The 14,690-nt window shown below is 47.9% G+C and overlaps 1 protein-coding gene across 3 annotated transcripts in view; it reads left to right on the top strand.

The window, feature by feature from the left end:
* The window catches only part of Cfap251 (cilia and flagella associated protein 251), a 90,468-nt gene extending 76,346 nt beyond the window's left edge, over positions 1-14,122 (top strand). For all 3 annotated transcript variants that reach the window (XM_050146607.1, XM_050146606.1, XM_050146605.1), the window contains 3 exons: positions 7,946-8,174; positions 9,765-9,866; positions 12,237-14,122. In XM_050146607.1, coding sequence (XP_050002564.1) covers positions 7,946-8,174; positions 9,765-9,866; positions 12,237-12,346 — 441 coding nt within the window. In that variant the 3' untranslated portion in view covers positions 12,347-14,122. The remainder of the gene's footprint in view (positions 1-7,945; positions 8,175-9,764; positions 9,867-12,236) is intronic.
* The last annotated feature ends 568 nt before the right edge of the window (positions 14,123-14,690 follow it).

Below are 14,690 nucleotides of genomic sequence, written 5' to 3'. Positions count from 1 at the left end.
TAGGATTCCTGCTACTGAACATCCCCACAGTGCAGGCATAGTGCTGCTGAGAAGTGGCTACGCCACAGAAGCCAGAACGTGCTTCTTTTGATGAGAAAGGTAAACGTTCTCTGCTAAATACGGATAGAAGGGGAGGCAGATAGCTTACTGAACATGTGCAGTACCATAGGTTTGATACCTATGACCACAAAACAGTGACAGTAACAACGAAGATAAAAGGACATGCCCTAATATCTATGGTAAAAGCAAATCTTGTACCTGTGGATTTCAAAGAGGACATTGGTGCTTGTGCTGCTGTGTGTCGAAGTGCATAAACTATAGGCATTCTGCATGAAAAGTATCTCGTTAATATTAAAAAGGTATGGCCACAGGAACCAGGTGCGGTGGCACCCATTCTCTCCCAGCTTGAAGGAGGAGGCAGAAGGATCAGAAGTTCAAGGTCATCCCCAGCTACCTGTAGAATTTGACGCTGGCCTGGACTACCTACGGGAGATCTTTTCTATAAAAGAAAACCAGTGGTTAAAGGGTTAGTACTCTCAGCGGTTTCGGTTCCAGCGTCTGTCGAGGCCTTGGGTGACATGTCCCCAGCATGAGAGGAGGCTGCTCTGGGTTTCAAGAGCAGAGTGGAGGATAAGTAGCAGAGGGGCTCCAGGGAGTCTCCAGACAGCCGCACGGAGAATCTGCCTGGCTGTGGTTCATCCTCTAGAGCCCACTCCTCCGCCCCAGACCAGTGTGGAAACGCTGCAGTGGGCAGCAGGATGGGCTGTGGTGAAGGACTGACGGCCGTATGTCAAGGAGCTCTGTGCCACAGGAAGAGGGTGTCGGGAACCTGGAGAGTCCTCCAGGCCCGTGAGCCTATGACACTCTCATGGAAGGGAACATGCCAGTCACCCAGAGCCTTCTTCTGAGAATGAGAATGGGCTCAGTTCAAGTGCATCACACTCCTCTCCATTTAATAAGGAGCTTATAAAACGTAATTATAAGACATGATTCAAAAGCCCTCAGTGGCTCCGGTGACTGACAGCTGGCATTGCAAACCGAAAGGCCTTCAGGGCTCAGCAGTGGGCTTCAGCCTGTGGGAGGAGCTAGGGCCACCCTGTGTTGTAGGCACTGCAGTAGCAACACCAACAAGGGCCAACACGCTAACGTCTAAATGTTTAAAATTATTCTCTGGGTGGTGGTGGTGACGCACGCCTTTAATCCTAGCACTCGGGAAGCAGAGGCAGGTGGATCTCTGTGAGTTCACGGCTAGCTTGATCTATAGAGCGAGTTCCAGGACAGCTAGGGCTGTTACTCAAAGAAACCCTGTCTGGAAAAACAAACAAACAAGAAAATTAAGTAAACAAGTAAATAAACAAAATTATTTGTCAGGTGAGAAATTGAAATGTTCTACCTCCAGTAAACCTGAGTCAGTGCTAGAAGCTGAGCCACACAAGCTAGGGCAGGAGATGGTTACTCCAAAAGAAGCTTTTGTGATTTTTTTTTTTAAAGATGGTCTCTTACTAAATATCCCTAGCTATCCGGAAACTCACTGTAGAGACCAGGGTGGCCTTGAACTCACAAAGATCCATCTGCCTGCCTCTGCCTTCTCAAGTGCTGGGATTAAAAGTGTGCGCCGCCAGGTCTGACTCATTTTTATTTTTAATTGCGTGTGTGCATCTGCATGTGCACATGAATGCAGGTGTCCTCAGGAGTCAAAAGAGGGGTCAGAACCTTTGAAGTTGGAGTCACAGGCAGTTGTGAGCTGCCAGACACGCGGTCTAGAAACGGAACAAGACTCTACAAGAGCAGCAAGCACTCTCGACTGAGCCATCTCCCCAGCCTGCTCTTTGCAAATTTTAGAGGATGTCCCTCACAGTCTCCCATATGAAGCCGGGCAGAGGAAGCAGAGTTGAAAAGTGCTTGCTGCACCTTCCCAGGGGAACAGATGCAAACCCCAACAACCAGCTCGGGCACTGCAGCTGCCACCTGTGTTTCTCTGCCGAAAGCCACAGGCCTGCTGTGACTCTTTTCTGCATGAATGCCACTTTGTGACTCCTCCTCCACAAGAACAGTGGTTCTAAGCACATTACTGAACATGTGCAGTTCCACATCCCCAACCCCTGGCTCACTGAGCCGGGATCCCCTTGTTAACAAGCCCTCCAGGCCATTTCGGTCGGAGCAGTCTGAGAACTCTTGCCAGGCTTCACCACCTCCACCACGTCTCTGATAACGTGGCTTTAAATAGTATGACTGACTCTGTGCCCACACTAATGAAATTGGCATCTCTGGGCACAGGGGCTGCCCTCAGAACTAGCAAACTCTCCAGGCTGATGGAATGGCCCACTGCCTTAGGGGATGAGGGGCCAGGGTGAGAACGTCATAGAAGGCCCAGCCGACGACAGAAGAACATTCTATGTGATCCTCCGGGCCGCCCGAATCTCCAGAGTGGTCCTCACACCAGAACATACAGAGGCCACTGAGTGCCCACATCCCTCCCCACAGTTCTCCTGGGCACAAATTTCATTTAGACCTGCGGCAGAACCTATCCCTGTCACTAACGCCTGCACAGCAGCTCAGGAAGGAACTGTGGGGGTGCCAAGTTGCCAACACTATCGTTGTGTGTGTGCATGGTGTGTGCGTGTGAAGGTCGGGGGACAACTTTCTAGACTCAGTCTCTCTCATCAGAGATTGAACTCAGGCAGCCTGTCTTGTGCGGCAAGCCCTTTACCCTCTGAGCCAAGCAGAGGCTCTGAGAGAGGAAGCGCAAGTCACCTACTGGGTGGTTTGTGTCACCAGCATTGGCTGAGATCTGGGGACTCTCTGGGTATGACTAAAGCAGGCATTTCAATTCCTTTGTCATCACAGTCCCCTACCTTGGAATCGAGTTAAATCATATATTCCACCGGTAATGTATATGTATTATAATTTATATACTTATTACTTATAAATTTGATCATATGTATTAACGTAGAATTACAACTTATATTGTAATTACATGAATTCTAATTAGTAAGCACATAGAAAATATAATAATCACAGTGTAATTACTGTCTGTTCAGTCCCTACCCTGTGCAGACACTTTACTTATATGTTTCAAAACAACCCAGCACAGGCTGGGCATGTAGCTAAGATGGCAGAGCGCTCACCTAACCTGCAGGAAGGCCTGGATGTGATACCCCGTGCCACACAAACCAGGCGTGCAGACACCCGCCTCTGAGGTCGAAGCTCAAGGTCCTGCTCAGCTGCATAGCAAGACTGAGGCCAACTCGGACTACATGAGATCGTGTCTCAAAAAACCCCACAAGAATAAAACCCAGACTAAACAACGCATAAACTGCCCAGTGTGTGTGTTGTGCTTTGCTCTACTCTCTGAAGACAAGAAAGTTGAACATAAGTAAAGCACTCAAGATCCCGTACACAGAAAGTGGCAGTGTTGTATTTGGAGATGGATCTGCTCTCTGAAATTGTCCCTTAACTTTACTCTCTACCAAGTAAGTTGTGGTGTTGTATATATCTTAACAGTATTAAAGTCATTAAAATATTTTGCATTTTATCATTTAAAAATGTTTGTGTATATGGGTGTTTTACATGCATGTGTATTTGTATACCTCCTGTGTGTCTGGTGCCCACAGAGGCCAGAAAAGGGCATTGGATCCCCTGGCACTAGAGTTATGGTCTGCTGTGAACCGCCGTGTGGGTGGTGGGAACAAACCCCCATCCTCTGCAAGAGCAGCTAGTGCTCTTAGCCACTGAGACATTTCAGCACCAATAGTATTAAAATCATTAAAAATTGGAACTGGAAAGGTGGCTCAGAGGCTAAGATCTTACTACAGTGAAGAGTTACTGATCTTGGGGCTGGAGAGATGGCTTAGTGGTTAAGTGCACTGACTCTGGTTCAATTCCCAGTATCCACATGGCAGCTCACAATTGTCTGTAACTCAAGATCCAGGGAATCTGACTTCCTCACAGGCATACAAGCAAAACACCAATGCACAGAAAATAAAAAGAAATAATAATTTTTTTTAAAAAAATGACCTACTGCTCTTTCAGAGGTCCCAGGCTCAGTTTCCAGCACCCACATGACAGCTCACAGTCATCAGAAACTCCAGTTTCCGGGGGTCTGACACCCCTTCCGGTCCTCACAGTCACCAGTCATATACATGGCGCATATGCATAACGTAATGCAAGCAACCATTCATGCACATAAACTAACAATAAATAAATCTTCATAATGATTGAAATTAGAGGTTTTCTTCAGATAGTACTCATCTTTTGCCTTATTTATTCATATAGCACAACATGTTAATATGCTCTTTTTAATATTCATTAAAAATCCTATATAATCTGTGCCTATATAATAGTGCGCAGCCATGCCAACTGAAAACCCGGTAAACGCTAAAGGAAGCAGTGTCCTCGCACACAGTGCACACAGTTTCAGTTACAGTTCCTCATAACCAATAATGCTATTCCCCAAGAGCTCAGGCTGCCAGCATCTAGCAGTTCCGCTTCACACGCCGGGAAAATGGTCGCACCTTCTTCCCTCCAACATTGACACATGGATCTAGGCGGCAACATTCCGCAAGGGGAAGAATGAAAGCGGAGGCCCCAGCAGGCTGCAACTGTGCCGGCAACAGCTTGAGAGCAACAGGTTGTAAACGATCTCGTTTTCTTCTAAGTACCCTTACAGTGAAAGTAAATAACCCTGCTTTAGAGACGCGTGCTCCGCAACAAAGCGGAGTGAGCCAGCGGGGAGGCAGGAGATGGAAACTTTTCCATCTTCGGTAGTGTTTTCACGAAACCAGGCGGCTCAAGAAAGCAGCGCGTGGAGGAATGGACAGGTGCCCATGATTTTATCCTTTAGTTTGTTGGTGACTTCAAAAGTAATTAAAAAAAGTTATGAGTGACTGGCTGGCGGCAATTGAATCGCAAGCTAGGTCAGCAAAAATAAAAATTAAGTCAGACCATGGTGGTCCGTGTCTTTAATCTTAGCACTCTGGTGTCAGAGGCAGGTGGATCTCTGAGGGTTTTGGGTCAGCCTGGTCTACCTAGTGAATCCTGGGCAAGTCAGGGCTACTCAGTGAGGCCCTGTCTCAAATAGAATAATAAAAAAAAATAAAATTTAAGGCTAAAAACAGCAAAACGTCTGTGGCTGGCAAGATGGCTCAGTGGGTAGAGGTGTTTAGTCACAAGCCCAATGATGTAAGTTCAATATCCAAGATCCATATGGTAGAAGCAGGAATTTAGCACCAGCAAGTTGTCTCTGGATCCTCCATAGATGCATCACGGGGTACGTGTGTGTGTGTGTGTGTGTGTGTGTGTGTGTGTGTGTGTGTACACACGTGCGTGTGTGCACAGAGGCCAGGAGAGAGTGCTGGGTCTGGAATGACAGGGTGCGAGCCACCAATTATAGATGCTGCAAGGTCCCCTGCAAGAGCAGCAAGCAGTCTTAACCTCTGAGCCACCTTGCCGGCCTATTTCCATGCTCTAAATCCCTTTCGGTGAACTGTCCACCCCTACGCCGGAGCCACCTCATGTTGGTGGCTGTAGGACGGCAGTGAGTTTTCAAACTGAGCAGCGGGGAGTGTGTTACTTCATCCCTACGATTTTGTCTCTTCTTTTTTCTACTATTTTGTCGATTCTTGCAGTATTAATTTCAGAATCAGCTTGTCACTTTTCACAATAACAAAAGAAGCTAGCTGGGGTCTCTGGTGCTGCTGAGGGTGGACTCAAGGTCTGGGACATGCTAGACAAGTGACCGATCGTCACCTGGAGTGCAGTCAGTGCAGCCACCTGACACCATTGGGTCTTCCAAGTGCCGAGTAAGGGAATCATCGTTCCCTTAATTTAATGTCAACATTATTTTATAGTTTTTAGAGCTTAAGCCGTTTTTGTTAAAATTATTCCTAAGTATTTATTGAATTTGATGCTACTAGAAATAAAATCATTGGGCTGGTAAGATGGCTCCACAGATAAATGTCAAACCCACATGGTGTCCTCTGTTCTTCACATGTGCCCTGTGCCACACATGTACCCTACATTAAAACACACACACACACACACACACACACACTCATGCATACATTTAAAAAAGAAATGGAATTATTTTCTCTTTTTTTTCTTTCTTTGTTCTTTGTTTTTGGAGACAGGGTTTCTCTGTGTAGTCCTAGCTGTCCTGGACTCGCTCTGTAGACCAGGCTGGCCTCAAACTCACAGAAATCCGCCTGCCACTGCCTCCCCAGTGCTGGGATTAAAGGCGTGCACCACCATGGCCCAGCAGAATTATTTTCTTAATCTTCATTGTGTTCAATGTATAAAAATACAATTGATTTTCATATATTGAACCTTTTATGTTATGTGAGTGTTTTACCTTCGTGTGTGTGCACCATGTGTGTGCAGTGCCTGCTAAGGTCAGAAGAGGGTGTCAGAACTGGAGTTACAGATGGTAACAAGCTGCCACGTGGGTGCTGGGGAACAAACCTGGGTCCTCTGCAAGAGCAGCCACTGCTCTTAACTGCTGAGTCATCTCTCCAGTTCTGATTCTTCCCATATTGATACATATTGATATCATACCCTGAAATATCACTGACACTTTTTATCAGTTCTAATAGGGTTTAGTGAATTTCTTAGAATTCTTTCCTAGTTTTGGCTGACCTGAAACCAGCTGTGCAGACCAGGCTGGCCTTGAACTTAGAGGTCCACCTGCCTCTGTTTCTGCCTCCTGAGTGCTGTAATTAAAGGCATGTGTCACCACAGCTGGCTGTATACCAAATTTAAAAATTAATTAAAAAAAACAAATAAAAATTAATTAAAAAAGAAATTTACTAGGGCATAAGTCACATATTTGAGTTTCTCATTGAAGTACTCATTCAGCCAAGCTTAGTTTTAAGTCTTTTTAGATTCTATCTTCATGGTTTTGGAAGTACTCTTTTGTTTATTGAAACAGCATCTCGCTATCTAGCCCTGGCTAGCTTAGAACTTGCAATGTGGGCACAGATTGGTCTGGAACTTATGGTAGTATCACTGCTTCCTGACCACAGAGAAACAGGTGTGTACCACCAAGCCTGGGTAGATCCTACCCTTAAAACAAACTGACACATATCTCTCAGGTGAGGAAGTGGTTGAGCTACTGCGTGATTCTCAGGGTGGAAAGAGACATAAGTCCCCATGGTATGGACAGTGTGACATCATCAGCGCAGGACGGAGTGCCACAGACGAGGTGGCTTAAAAACAATAGGAATTAGGGACTGGAAAGACGGCTCAGGGGCTGAGTGCTCGCCCGCCTCCTCTCCTTGGTTCCTGCACCCACACATCAGGTGGTCTCACAATCACCTGGGACTCCTGCTCCAAAGGACTCCACGCCCTCTTCTGGCTGACACAGGTACCTGAACTCATATGTGTGTGCACAGAGAGGTACACATGCATGGTCATAGTTTTAAAAAGTAAGTCTTCAAACAAATTATTTATTAGTTTATTCTATTTCGATGCTAAAGACCGAGTCCAGGGCTGAGAATGTGCTAACAACACAACAGTTTTAGCCTCTGCTAGCTTCTACAGTCAGCGCCATCGGTGCCGTATGCTCCCTGGGATAGCTGCCGGGCTGACTCCCAGTGTCGTCAGGGCCTCATCTCCCTGGGACGGCTGCTGGCCTGACTCCTTTGGGCTCCTCCTACATTCTGACACATTTTGTTTCCTGACCATGAGGAAACAGGTGTGAATGGGACCACTCTGTGCTCAGCTCCGAGCCGTAATGGTGCGGCAGTGGACATACTGGATTGGAAGGCACCTACTCCAGCATGACCTCGTTTCTAGTAAGGTCCCCAAGGTTGGGACTTCAGCATCCTTCAAGGTTGGGACATCACGCAACCCACAGACTCATGCTCCTCTCCAGCTTTCCCGAGTGGCATAAACAAGTATCTTTTGTGTTGACCACAGTCTTTGCTTCGTTTCCTGGTCTCTTCTCTAGATTGAAGACATGTTTAACGAAATCAAGTTTAGCGAGTACGTGGACACAGGGAAGCTGATCGACAAAATCAACCTGCCGGATTTCCTCAAGGTTTATCTTAATCATAGGCCGCCTTACGGAAATACCATGGCCGGCATCCGGGAGAGCTTTAAAATACTGGGTTTCACCAATTCCCAAGGGGAAAACGTTATTCGCAGAGAGGACTTCCTGAACTTGCTCCTCACTAAAGGTAACATGTGGTAACATCCTCTAGCCATTCCCAGCAGAGGAGGCAGACACATGGGGTCCCCATCTGTCATGACGAACAGTCGTGGGACAGGGCCACCTTGTAGTGTCTTGCATATCTGACAAGTGTGGGTTAATGAGAAGGTCCCTGACCTAGAAATGGGGACCATGTGACTCATGGGCCAGCAAGATGACACAGTGGGTAAAGGTGTCTGCCGCAGAGCCCGATGACCTGAGTTCAACTCCCAGAACTCACATGGTGGAAAACGTTGTACTCTGACCTCCAAGCACTGGCCAAGGCACATGCCCCCATCTCCACCCACAAAATAAATAAAAATGCAAAAAAAAAAAACTTAAAGAAAAATGTGCTTCCCTCTCAACTCTCCAAGACTTCTAGTCTCAGCATGCTCACATGTGCTTTTTGTTGTTTTGTAGCCCAGGCTAGCCTTGAGTTGTTTTTTTTTTTGTAGCCCAGGCTAGCCTCTCCATCCACCTGCCTCAACCTCCATAGACCTGGGATTGGAGACATATACCATCACACCCAGTTTGACTTGTAAAATGAGGAGGTATTTGCCAGTTTATCAATCTCCTTGGGCTAGAATACGGTCAGGATGGGTTTGGGATGTCAAACTACACTACAGTGAACGTCTATTTCTACCTGCTATGTGAGGGCCATCTTGTACTGTCTTGCACATCTGACAAATGGGACATTTTATCGCAGCCAACATAGGATGGGTCTGAGCAGAGGAAGTCTGAAATAAGGCAGAGCCCAGTCTTCATTGCCTTGCCTCTTCCCACAAGCCCCAGCATCTCCCAGCTCTGCAATATCATATAAGGGTGTATTGTGACAGAATAGGACTTTTTTTTAACATTTATTTATTTATTATGTATACAGCATTCTGTCTGCATGGATGTCTGCACGCCAGAAACCACATGGTGGCTCACAACCATCTGTAATAGGACTCTTTCTATCTAAAGAAATGGCAGAGTACATCTCTTTAAGCTCTCTGGGCCAGCGAGATGACTCAGCGGGTAATGTGCTGACTGCTAAGACTGGGGACCCGAGTTCAATCTCTAAGACCCAGAGTGGCAGGAGAGAACCGAAACTGTCCTCTGACCTCCAAACATGCACCACGTCGGTATACACAACGTGCATGCGCGCACGCACGCATATACACAAATAAATAAACAAATGTAAAATTAAGAAAAAAAAAAGATCTCTAACCAGAGGGGTGGCACACAGCTGAAATCCCAGCACTTGGGAAGCAGAGGCGGGAAGAAGGAAAGGACCGAAGGTGTAGCTCATTTGTAGAGTGCTTGCTTAGCGTGCTCAAAGCCTGGGTTGGATCTCCAGTACCACATAAACCAGATCTGGTGGCCCCAATCTGGAATCCCAGCACTTGGGAGGTGGAGGCAAGATCAGGAGTTCAAAGATCACCTTAGCTTTATAGAAAGTTTGATGCAAGGCCGAGGAGACCCAGGATACAGGAGACCCAGCCTCAAAACAACAGACAAAAGGATCTCATAGTTCTCGACCCTGCTGTGAGATGGAGCCCCAGAGTTAACTAGACTCCTTTGATTCCCCCATGCCCAGGCGAGCACATGACAGAGGAGGAGATGTATGACTGCTTCGCGACGCTGTTTGGCCTGAATCCTGAGGGGTGGAAATCCGAGCCTGCGGCCACCCCTGTCAAAGGTACTTGGCCTTTGTCTGGGCTTGTAGCCACCACTCACTAATTTGTTATAGACTTAAGGGCATTTGTTCCTCCCGACTGGTACAAGCCACTCTCCTTAAGACCCTGCACGCAACAGTCAGTCTGCTGGGAATCCTGTGACTAGGCGATGGCAGAGAAGTGAGCCTTGGCTGCGTCCGCTGGATGAGAGCTTTCACTCCGCTCTGCTTTTCCTGTGGTGTTTTCCGGTTTTCTGGCCTTCTTCCCTCCCTCCCTCCTTCCGTCCCTGCCTTCTTCCCTCCCTCCCTTCTTTCCTCCCCTCTCTCTCTCTCTCTCTCTCTCTCTCTCTCTCTCTCTCTCTCTCTCTCTCTCAAACAAGGTTTCCCTCTGTGTAGCCCTTGCTGTCCTTGAACTCACTAAGTAGTCTACACTTGCGTGCCCTGCCTCCTGCTGGGATTAAAGGTGTGTGCCACCACCGCCCAGCCCTCTGTCCTTTCTTTATTACACTGGGCTCATCCTTCTGGCTTGGGTGGGTGAACATAAGCCACTCCTGGGTAGGCCATACAAACTCAACTCCAAGCTACTAGGACTTTAAAGCTCTATTTCTCTTTCTTTGGTTTTTTAATTTATTACTTTTATTTTATGTGCATTGGTGTCTTGCCTGCATGTGTGTCTGTGTGAGGGTGTCAGATCCCCTGGAGCTGGAGCTACAGACAGTTGTGAGAGCTGGGAATTGAACCCAGGTCCTTTGGTGCTCTTAACCACTGAGCCATTTCTCCAGCCCATTTCTTTCCTCTCTTTCTCTAGTGTTTGGTTTTCTTTCTTTTTCTGAGCTAGAGTCTCATTATGTAGCCTTGGTTGGCCTGGAACTCACTATGTGGCCAAAGCTGGCTTCAAGCTCACAGAGATCCACCTGCTGCCACCTGAGTGCTGTAAATGGATGTACAACCATGCCTGGCTTTCTTTCTTTTTTTTTTTTTTTTTTGATTTGTGAGTGGTCTCTCTATGTAGCCTGGGTGAGCCCTGGACTCCTGATCCTCCTGTCTTTGCCTTCTAAGTGCCAGGATTACTGGTGTGCACCATATCTGGTTCTAAGTTCTTTTTCTTAAACATTTTCTTTTATGTCTTTTTATATTCTGTGTGTGTGTGTATTTGTGGGGGGGAGGGGTGCGCGTACACACGTGTTTATGTTCTCTCCTTCCACCGTGTAGGTCCTGATGATAGAACCCGGCCTTCAGATTCGGTGACAAGGAATTCCATCCACTGAGCCACCTCACCCACCCGTCTAGTTCTTTTTCTTGCATGTGTACATGAATCTGATGTGCAGATGTGTGTTCTTATTTGCATGTATGTGAATAGTTATGCTTGCATATGTGTCTGTTTATGAGTGTGGAGGCCGGAAGTGAACACCATGTATCTTCCTTGATCATTTTCTACTATATTCATGAAGACAGGGGTTCTCACAACTCAGCTATCGCCAAATCCCCATCTGTCTGCCTGGCGCTAGCTGTAAGAGGCCTCTCCATCGATGGGCATCTGCATGGGTTCTGGGAATCTGAGCTCGATCCTCACTTGTATGGAGAGCACTGTAGCCTTCATGTTGTCTCCCCATCAGCTTCGAGTTCCCCAAGGTCATGCTAGCCTTGGGGTGTGCTTGATGGTAGGGGCTTTCCTCACATGCCCAAAGCCCTGGATTCCGCCCCCAGCATCAAATGAATGAAAACTCCTCTTCCTCTTCTCACTGTACCCCAAGAATGTCCCACCTCTGCTTCTCAGCAGTTGCCACTCCCAGGTGTCCCTGGTGTGTCTGTACTCTCAGGAAGAGCCAATTCACACCGCTCTTCCAGGCCCTCTCCGGCTGGCAAAGTCTCTACCCACAAGCCCAGGGTAGTTGGCGGTCAGTCCACAGCTCCTGAGACTACGGACACAGACTCCTGGCCTGTCTCCCCACCACCATTTCCTTTTATTGTCTAACCAGGTTTGACAGGACCTTGGTTAACAGGGCTCTCCTCCTCAGTAAACTGGTTCCAAGAGTCAAAAGTGACCCTTAGCTCAAAATAGTACCTACTTCTCACACGCACACCCCTTTTTTCTTTCTTTTCAAGGGTTTTATTTTATGGGTATGGGTGTTTTGCTTGTGTGTATGACTGATGCCCAGGGAGGCCAAAAGAGAGAGCAGGATTGGAGTTACGGATGGTTTTGAGCCACTGTGTGGATGCTGGGAATCCACCCCGGGTCCTCTGGAAGAGCAGTCAGCGCTGTTAACTGCCAAGCCACCTCTCCAGCCAGCCTCCCACTTTGGCCTAGAGTCATTCCCTTGGGTTTTAGAACTCCCTCTTATTAGGAGCTTTATCCCTGAAAAAGGCATTTGTCTTCTTTTCTTGCCTGTCTAGATTCAGAAATCTGCCTCGAAGAAGAAATTCCAGACGAAATCACCCCAGAAATATTCGCGACTGAAATTCTTGGCTTAACCATTTCCGAGACTTCCGGACTGTTGAATTAGTGAAGTCCCTGGGAATGCTGGAGGCACAAAGCACTCCAGGTGCTCACACATGCACGCACGTGTGCCTTTTCCAAGGGGTGTTCCTTTTCTGTACACGCCTGCCCCACCCTAATCTTCAGAACATTTAGATATTAAAAGCCACTTTCTCTTAGACAATGGAATTCACACAGTTGGACATTACACTGTCTGTGAAAGGGAAGAGTGGGTGAAGGTGAGAACAGCTTGACTGGGGGCGGGGGTTCTCAGCCAGTAGCAGGCCTTCCTCATGGCGTGTATGCTGCTTCATGGGCCGCTCTCGCCCTTCCTTTGGAGCGCTGTCTGTACTGCTGGCCTCTGTGGCTGGGAGGAGCAGTTCTGGGCTCCTGGGAGTAGCAGACTATTTTCTTTCTCAGCAGAATACCCAAGCAGTTGTGCGTGGCCGTTCCAACGAGCATCACTGGCCATGCTTAACTCTGCCAAAAAAAAAAAAAAAAAAAAAGCAGAAGCAACGTGTGTCCCACCGACTGCACCTGGGCCAGAAGCCCCATAGCCCTGCCCCTTCATGATATAACTGCTTCACCACCTCACCCTCTGCTGGGCTGCAGGGCACTCGATGGGCAAGATCAGGGGCTTAAGGACATCTCTGAGTTTACAGTGATGTTTTGTTTCCTGCATGCTGGCATAATAAGAGAGTGTTATGACCTGCCCTTCGAGTTTTCCCTCAGTTCAAAGGTCGAGTTCCAGCAAGTGTCCCTCTGGTACCTTCCATCACTGTATCTGCCTACCCCACCAGGGCCTTCTCCTCAGATGTCAGCATTAAGAGACGGTTCTCTTTGAAGGGAGGTAAACATTTTTAAAATTCTTTATTCTTATTTTATGTGTGCTGGTGTTTTGCCTCCATGTATGTCTGCGTGAGTGTCAGATCCCCTGGCACTGGAGCTACAGACAGGTGTGAGCTGCCTTGTGGGAGCTAGAAACGGAACCCACAGATAGTGCGTTTAACCACCGAGCCACCTCTCCTGCGCGAAGGGACGATTCTGATCCTTTTAGAGCCTTCTTCCTAAGGAGAGACCCAGAATCACACTGCGTCTCTGCACATGCACGCAGCCCTCCTCAGGGTGCAGCTGCAAGTTTGTCACACTGAGAATCTTTGGAATAGTCTGGAATGAGGAACAGAACTATCTACCCCAAACCAGGCTGTGTCGTGGCCACCTTGGGGCAGGCCGCAGGAGTCAGCAGGCACCTGATTGTCGGAATGGAGTCTGTCACCAGGGCTTTGCAACCCAGTTTATGTTTTGTTCTTTTTTTAAAAAAAAAAAATCATGGGAAAAAACCACAAGCTTTATGAATCGATTTTGTAACTGCTCAGGGCCTAAGAGATAGATTACCAGGCTAGTTAAAAAGTTCCTGGGGACATTTTAGGAAACAGGAAACTGGCAAATAACTTGTTCTCATAAAAACAAAAAACTGGAATTGAGCGCAGCCTGGACACCAGGCAGGACTTTCCTTTTTCCAATCTGGCACTTTTTGCAGTTCCTGACTACAGATATTGCAATGGTTGTCATGAGCAAAATTGTCAGTGCCACTTGAACCCACCAGGGTTGGTGTCACCGGCAAAAGCAAGTTGGGATGATCTCACCATGCTCATCCAGCCATAGAGAAGGAAGCCCAAGGTCCTGGCTATGGACAGTCCTCCAGGAAGGCCAAAATAGCCAGGGACAGCGAAGTTAGTCACAGTACCCCACTCTTCCCGTCCCAACACAGTCAGGGGACCCTTCTACCTGGAACACTTCCAGCAGGTGACTTGAATGTGTTGTCTCTCAGTATATTTGACCAAGGCAGAGTCAGTGAGCAGCTTCAGGACAATTGAGCAAAGGAGAGGACAGGCCAGCATTGTCACCAGAGCCCACTGGTCCTGGGGATGGGACACTGCAAAGAGGCTCACAGATCACAGAGTGTTGAGATCAAAGGACAGAAACTTGAACACCAAAAACCTTATTGGAAATGTTCTTTTGAAAAATGAGGCTTCTGGTTAGGAGGCTGTGTGTTACTGTGAGATTGTGAACTCACAGACCAGTAGTGAGCAGTCTTCCAGAGGCACCTCTCCTCCCCGGCGCCCACCCCTCCTCCCCAGTGCCCACCCCTCCTACCCAGCGCCCACCTCTCCTCCCCAGCGCCCACCCCTCCTCTCCACCTGGCCACCCATCCCCAGCCAGCTCTGAGAATTGAGATTGGGTCCCTGGTCTGCTTCTGACATCTTATAGCCCTTGTGACACCCCTGAGCCCCTGGGTGTGGCTAAGCCCTTAGTTTTGCCCCGGAATAGCTCCTGGGGAGGTGGTGTGGATTGGAGAAGACAGAGCATTC

The sequence above is a fragment of the Alexandromys fortis genome, unplaced genomic scaffold (assembly GCF_014885135.2).
Source record: "Alexandromys fortis isolate MF-2015 unplaced genomic scaffold, M_Fortis_MF-2015_v1.1 scaffold_56, whole genome shotgun sequence".
Classification (NCBI taxonomy): domain Eukaryota; kingdom Metazoa; phylum Chordata; class Mammalia; order Rodentia; family Cricetidae; genus Alexandromys; species Alexandromys fortis.
Note: the sequence above shows the minus strand (reverse complement) of the source record. Positions and strands in the feature narration are given on the sequence as shown.